The 7,413-nt window shown below is 50.0% G+C and overlaps 1 protein-coding gene across 1 annotated transcript in view; it reads right to left on the reverse strand.

The window, feature by feature from the left end:
- Positions 1 to 7,413, reverse strand: part of RAB11FIP5 (RAB11 family interacting protein 5) — a 50,655-nt gene that overhangs the window by 12,149 nt on the left and 31,093 nt on the right. The window contains exons 2-3 of the mRNA XM_042782516.1: positions 4,115 to 4,551; positions 3,311 to 4,010 (exon numbers count right to left, since the gene is read on the reverse strand). Of these exons, the coding sequence (XP_042638450.1) occupies positions 3,311 to 4,010; positions 4,115 to 4,551 (1,137 nt within the window). The remainder of the gene's footprint in view (positions 1 to 3,310; positions 4,011 to 4,114; positions 4,552 to 7,413) is intronic.

The raw sequence follows: 7,413 nt of genomic DNA on the forward strand, positions 1-7,413 counted from the left end.
AATCCTACTTCCGTAGTGATACTGCCTCGGAAACCCAAGGAGGGGTCGCTATGAGTCGGGGCTGACTCGACGGCACATAACAACAACAACAACAAGGGAGCACAAGGATGGCCTGCCCTCAGGATGCTTATATTCTAAAAGGGTTAGAAACAGAGACACACAAAGATGATCTACTTTGACTGTGGCAGGTTTAACACACATGATCTTCACTGTCCTCAAGCACACACTAAGTAGCTGGTGGCCATGCTGCAGTCTGGTATGCATGGCTCACTGTAGGCCTGGGGAGCAGGGAGGAGTCCCATGACCCAGATGGGACTTAGTCTCAAACACTGCCCCCTTGCCTGCCACCTCCCCCTGAAACACACACAACAGTAGGGACCTAGTGTAACAGAACTGTGGGACCCGGCAGACAAGGGGCTATTCAAGACGTAGAAGAGGGCCATCTTCTCAGGCCTTCACCGTCTCATTCCTTCTTTTCCAATTATTGCATTCTCCAGAAGCAATAGCTCATTTTCTGCACACTACACTCAACAAGACCTGCTTTCTGCCTGTCTGTAGGGCATCACTGCCGTGTAGGAGCACTAGAGGGCGCCGCTGCCCCTTGTAGTGTGAACATCGGCAATCTCCAAATGCTGCCCAAAGACAAAGGCACCCCAAATCTCCCACCTACAGAAAGGCTCCCTGTGCCACAGTGGGGGATTCTGTAGCTACAATCACTCCAGTTCTAGTGTCTAACTTACAGCTCTCTGTTGTGAGCCAACTCACCTCTCAACCTCCCTCAAAACCCCTCAGCAAGCCCTTTGAGTGAACCCTAGCAGTCTTTCCTTCAGGCCAGTCTTCCCCTCCCTTCAAGGCACACAGGGTGAGGGTGATGCTGAGGGGGCTCCATGTCCAGCTTTCCATCTCTTCAGGCCAGGCTGCTTTACCCAAAGAATGACCCCTCCCAGCTCTGCCTGGCCATGCAGCCCCAGAGCCTACACTACAGTTTCTGCCTACAAGTGGGCACCAGGAGGGCAGGACTGCCTGGGTGCCCTCCAACCTCCTGAGGACAATGCTCAGAATTCAAGCATGATCAGGACAGAAACTTCAGCTTCTCTATGTCCATTAATCACCCAAATTCTCTCAACTCTAAGAAGATATTAGGAGACACAGAGAAACAGGAGAAGGAAAACAAAGACTCTAAGTATCCCAAGAACAAGGATAATTCCAACATCACTCAAGGTCACATATACAAGGATCTAAGCCCAAAATCCAGGTTCTTGCCTACATGACCCCACAAAAAGATGTATCCCAGCACGTACCTGCCCAGAAAAGGCTCAGACACTCCCCACAGACAACAACCCTGCGTCCAGAGTCTGTGGTCATTCTGACCCAGGCTCCCCAACTCCTCCCAGCAACTGCCCTTTCCAAGTCTCCTACCACCTCCCCCACCCACCCTCTCAGATATCTCTTAGAGTTGTCCCAGGGCCACCAGGCTCAGCCTGAGTACTCAGAAAGACCAGTCTCCCTCCTAGTCCTCCCCACACTGCAGATACCCAGCACTCCCCCTGGGCTTTGGTGAGTCAGGGTTGGGTAACAGGGAAAGAAGCTACTGTACTAGGCAGAGGAACAAAGGGAGGCATCACCTAGAAACTGACCCACCCCTATAATACCCCTCATCTATGAGGCTGTGTGATGAGGCTGCCAGCCAGCCAGGGAGGGCTCAGCCCTTGACAGACCCTTCATTTCTTTCTCCACTCCTTTTAGTGAACTCAGAATTTCAGAGAAAGAGAAAAGCCAGGACTTCAGCATTTCTTTTCCCTCTGCCAGGGACTAGGTTTAGGGCTCTTCTCTGCCCCCTTTCTCTCACCACTGTGCCCAGCCCAGACTCCCCACCCTAACTCCTGCTTATACACACATGGAGGGGAGAGGCACAAGCTTGCTAAGAAGGCCCTACCCTCACCACATTGGCTGGTGTTGCCATAGACACCTGGGTTGGTCCCAGGTCCTTAGAAGGGAGGCAAATGCTATTATGGCCTACTCTAGGCTCCTCCCTGAGCCCTGCAGATAACACAGCAGCCTGTCTAGGCTGAGTTAAAAGGAGGCAAAGGGGCCAGGGGAGGGGTCAGGAGAGCTGCCAGGGCCTTAGCAGAGGGACTCCTGGGAGTCCCTCCTGGGTGGGACTCAGCACATTCAAGACAGACCAGCCATCATCAGCACTTCTAGCAGTGCTGAAGGCCAAGAGACACAGAAAGGGCCAGAGTCCCAGGGGTCTCCAAGGACAGCAGGCAGGTTATAGACTTTAGGGGAGGTGCTTAAAGCCTCTTGCCAAGCTAGGGAAGCCACTGGGGGTGAATGTCCAGGGTGAAGGAGGAAGGGCATTGCCTTAGTTATCTAGTGTTGCTATAACAGAAACAGCACAAAGAGGTGGCTTTAACAAACAGAAACTATTTCCTCACAGTTTAGGGGTCTGGAAGTCCAGATTCAGGATGCTGAGTGTAGGAGAAAGCTTTCTCTCTCTGTCAGCTCTGGAGAAAAGTTCTTATCTCTTTGAGTTTCTGCTCCTGAGCAACCTTCATGTGGCTTGGTATCTCTTTTCACCCCCAACTCTGCTTGCTAGTTTGAGTTTAATCTTTCATACTTCAAAAGAAATTGACTCAAGATACACCCTACAGTAAATACTGCCTCATTAACCAACAAAGAAAGCCCATTTCCAAATGGGATTACAGCCAAAGGTATAGGGATTAGGATTTACAATACACATTTTTTGGGGGTATAATTCAATCCATAACAGGCATCAATCACTTGATTCTCATCTCTCACAGGGAAAAGACTATAAGCCAGCTGGACCAGCTGGGGGTAAGGCAAGAGTAATCTACTTTCAGAGAGGTTGGAAGAAACCTGAGGGTACAGTCGCCAAACCCCTCCTTTCTATCTGCCAAGTTTTCCTTACCTTGAAGCCAGAGGGCAGGAAGTGGAGACCAGGAAACAAAGAATCCATACAAATGGCCTCTCTCTGCTTTCCCTGTGCCTCCCTGCCTCTTAGGGGGTAGATGTGCGAACTCATGCAACAAGGCAGGTTGCCCCCCAATCCATGACCCTCAGAGTACTATGACTTCGCAACCACTTGCAACTTACCAGTGTCCATGTGCAGAGAACAAGCCTGGGCTTAAGAGGACAAGGTTCCCCATTAACCATGCAAAGCCAGAGCCACAGCAGCTTGCCCAAGGGCCATATCTGTTCTGCCCTCCCTGACCCAAGGTTCAGGCCAATGGCTGCAAACACCCTGGCATCCTCCCCAAACAGGAAGCTGGTCTTGCCAAAGATGTACCTGGGTTTCTGAGTCGGCTCCTTGGCCTCTCTCAAGCCAAACCAGCTACTCTTGGCTTTTTCTTCCCCACTGGATGAGTGGTGTGGAGAGGCCCCCAGGGTGGGACCGCCTTTCTCTCCAAGCGAGCTACGTCGCCCCAACTCGCTCCGGCTTAGGCCTGGATGGTGATGATGGAAGAGGCCCATCCGGGGCTTCCGCTCCTCCTTCCGCGCTCCCTCCTTCTCTGCCAAAGCCTCAGAGGAGGCCACAATGGGTGTGGCAACCTGGACTGGTTTCCCCTCTGGAAGCCGGGCCCCCTCTTCCTCGCCAGAGTGGCTGGTCCCAACGGCCAGCACTTTGGGCTGTGTGCTTAGCTCCTCCTGTCCAGGCACTGCCTCTGAGCTGCTGGCACTGCGGCTGCCTCTGCCCCAGGAGTCATCTACAGACCGAGGCCCCTCTTCAGAAGGCCGGGAAGAGACACTATGCAGGGAGCTAGAGGGGGGAACGGGGCCCGAGATGGAGCTGCGGTGCCGCAGGGGTTCTGAGGGCTCCTCGTTGTAAATGTGGCTCCCATTGACACAGACAGACGACCGGGAGGCACCATCAAGGTGGCCCTGAAGGTCAAGGAGGGCTCGGGGAGGAGCTGCTCGTATCTGGCTGGCCTCGTCACTGTAGGTCCTTTTGTGGGTGAACAACTTAGGAGACTGTGTAGAGTCTCTGCCTGGAAAGGAAAAAGATGGAGTTAGCACAGAAGAATGGGAGCCTCGTTTCACTGCCAGCCCTCTCTGCCCTCCCTGGGAGCAGGGGGCCCAGCCCCTTGCTCACCCCCTTCTGTAGACAGCCAGCTGCTACGGCTGGGCGAACGGGTGAGAAGCTCAGCTCCAGGCCCCTGGTAGACCAGGCTCCCACTAGCTGAAGACAGGGTGCTATCCGAGCCCAGTGAGGTGTTAGACTGGGTCAAGGATGACTTGCGCAACTTGTTACGGAGGAAGAAGCCTTTGGCTTTGCCCATCTTGCCCAGGCTGCCCAGCTCAGGATCCTCTAGGGCACTGCTTGGGAGGATGGCAGAGGCAGATTCCAGATCAAACTTCTTCTTGCCCTTCATCTTCTCCTTGATCTTGCTGAAGGGGGACCGTGGCTTGTCCTTCATGGACAGGTCAAACATGCTGGCACTCAGGTTGTTGCGAGTGAACTGGATGGTAACCTGGATCTCCCCGCGTTCTTTCTCCTTCTTGCCTGCCTTGGAGTGCAGCCTGTACCACCTGTGAGAACAAGGGGGGCAGGTAGAGCTCTGGTCACAGGCTCAGGGTCACAGAATTCCTCTTTGCTTTGGGGGCCACCAACAGTCTCCCCCCACCGGCTCGTGCTCTGACGCATAGGCCTGGACTCCAGGCCACAGGCACAGGTGAGAAACTATCACACTTTTCCAGGATGGAGAAGCCACATCCTCAGTAGAAGAATCTCTTGGGTGCCACTCACATACACACCCAGCAGGGAAGGCAGGGGTCAGCAACCTTCCCGTGGAGCTCAGAGACTTCTTCCTCTGCCCCTCTCTCTGCCCCACCCCCACTTACACACACATGCTGCAACTCTGAGGCCCATGGGGGCAAGGCAGGGCCTGGGAGAGACCCTCCACATCTCCATGACTGGTGCAGACAGACCTACCCGCATTTTTCCCTATTTATGTCATCTCCTTTGGTCAGTCCTAGCCAAGGCTCTGTTCAGAGCCACCAGTGAGCTCAGAAAACAACAGCTCACCCAGAGGCCCAGGGCCAGGAACACTAGTACAGAAACATGCACATACCCCTCACCCACGCACTGACTCACCCTAAGCCCTGCCAGAACAGAGGAGCCTACAAGAATGGCCTAAAGAGACCTTAAACAGACTGGATAAAGAGCATTCATATTTGTTGAGCATTTACTTTGTGCTATACTACCAGTACTAGTATTCTCATCTCAATTCCATTTGTATTTTACAACAAGCCTGAGGCAAAAAGACTATCCCTATTTTACAAACCAGAAAGTTGAGGCTCACAAATAATTAATCAACAACAAGCTATCAGTAAAAGGGAGAGGGAATTCAGAGTCAGGTTTTCACTACTCCACAGCCCATGTTCTTCCCACTACACTCTTCCCAAAGGGACACAAGGAAAGAGCCTCTAACACAGTGTAATGGAACTGGCCCCAGCAGAAGGTAGACACAGTCTACCCTTCAGAGAAGAGGGCTTTCCACATGTGTTTGGGGAAAGGAGGAGAGTCAGGAGTGCTTCCTTCTACTGCTTCCCAAACACCCTCCCCAAGTCCACTCAGACTCCTAGAAGGCCTGACAAGGGCTGGCCAATCTTATTTTGACTTGACAGCCACATTATACTGTATCTTTATGTGGGGGCAGTCAACACTCACATAGTTCCTTCCTCCCATTCAGCTCAGTCACGCCATATCCCTCTGCATCTCCTACAGATATGAAAGAGGTTCCCCAGAGAAAGTGAACCAAAAAGCTCTGCATTTAGGGATACTGAACCTCAACAATGAGGTCAAGTTCAGGGCTAAAAACAGACAAGTCACTGAAAGTCACATCCTTTCCACACCAGCACCCAAACACATAGTCTCCCTGGCAAATAAGAGCTGAAATATAACATTTGAAGGAAGTATTAGAAAAAAAGTAGAGGAAATTTTCAAGAAAGCAGAAGATGAGGGGATGAGAGGTCCATCCAAGAGGCTCACCAACCAAATAATTGGAGAATCAAAAAAAAAAAAAGAGAGAGGAACATAGAAAGAAAGAAACTATGAAAGAAATGAGAACGTTTTCCTAAACTGAAGGACATGAGCACCAGTGCGAAAGGAACCGCAAGTACACAGCATAATGAATAAAGACCCATGCTGACAAAGCACTGTGAGGTTTCACAGGACCAGGGATAAAGAAGAGACCCTAAATGCTTTCAAATGGGGAAAACCATTTCATACTCTCAGGAATAAGAATAGTATTGAAGTCTCATCACTGGGCACCATATGGAGAGAAAAACTTTCCAACCTAGAACTCTCTCACTCACTACCATCGAGTCGCTTCCAACTCATAGCAACCCCTCTTTGGGTTTCCAAGGCAATATCTCTACAGAAGTAGGTTGCCCAGTCTTTCTTCCAAGGAATGGCTGGTGTGTTTGAACTGCCAGCCTTCTGATTAGCAATCAAATGCCTTAGGGACCATGCCACCAGAGCTCCCACCTAGAATTCTAGACCTAGTCCATCAAGGATAAAAGTAGAATAAAGCCATTTTCAGACGTGCACACACTCTAAAAACTATCTTTCATGTATCCTTTTTCAGAGGTTACTAGAAGCTATGCTCTATCAAAAAGAGAGACTGTAACCAAGACTGAGAAAAACTGGCCACAGGAAGCTAGACACAAAGCAATTTCCCAGTCAACAGTTCTGCAATGCTAAAAGGAGGAGGATGATAAGGACCCCAGGAGAGAAGTTTTCAGAAATAAATAAAATGGATAAATTATTGATATATTTTGACCATGAGGAAAACAGTGTTGAAAGTCTACTGGGGACTACAGAAAGAACTAGAGATGAGTACAAAGAAAATTGAGCAGATGTAAAAACATGGCAACTATTAACTCCAGGAAAAATGAACAAAAAAACTGTACAGGAAAGAAAACAATTCTAGTATACTATTAGGCTTAGCAATGACTAACAGTATATATATAGGATGAAAACCCACTTAGCCTGCAATTATAATATTACGTTATTGGGAAGACAGAAGAAGGAGGAGCAAAAGGACTTTGTAAGAGATAAATCTTCATCTTCCATTAAGTCAAGAGATAAATTCTAAATGTGATGTATTAAGAAATAACGGCTTACTCCTACAACTCAGGGAGCTCTGGTAGCATAGTGCCTAAGGCATTTGACTGCTAACCAGAAGGCTGGTGGTTCAAACCCACCAGCCACTCCTTGGAAGGAAAACTGGGCAATCTACTTCCGTAGTGATACTGCCTTGGAAACCGAAGGAGGGGTCGCTATGAGTTGGGTCCAACTCGACAGCACATAACAACAACAACAACAACCTGCAACTCAACAACAAAAAGACAAACCACCCAATTTAAAAATGATAGAAGAAAGATTAA

The sequence above is a fragment of the Orycteropus afer genome, unplaced genomic scaffold (genome assembly GCF_000298275.1).
Source record: "Orycteropus afer afer isolate SDZICR_OR568_19922 unplaced genomic scaffold, OryAfe1.0 scaffold00354, whole genome shotgun sequence".
NCBI lineage: Eukaryota > Metazoa > Chordata > Mammalia > Tubulidentata > Orycteropodidae > Orycteropus > Orycteropus afer.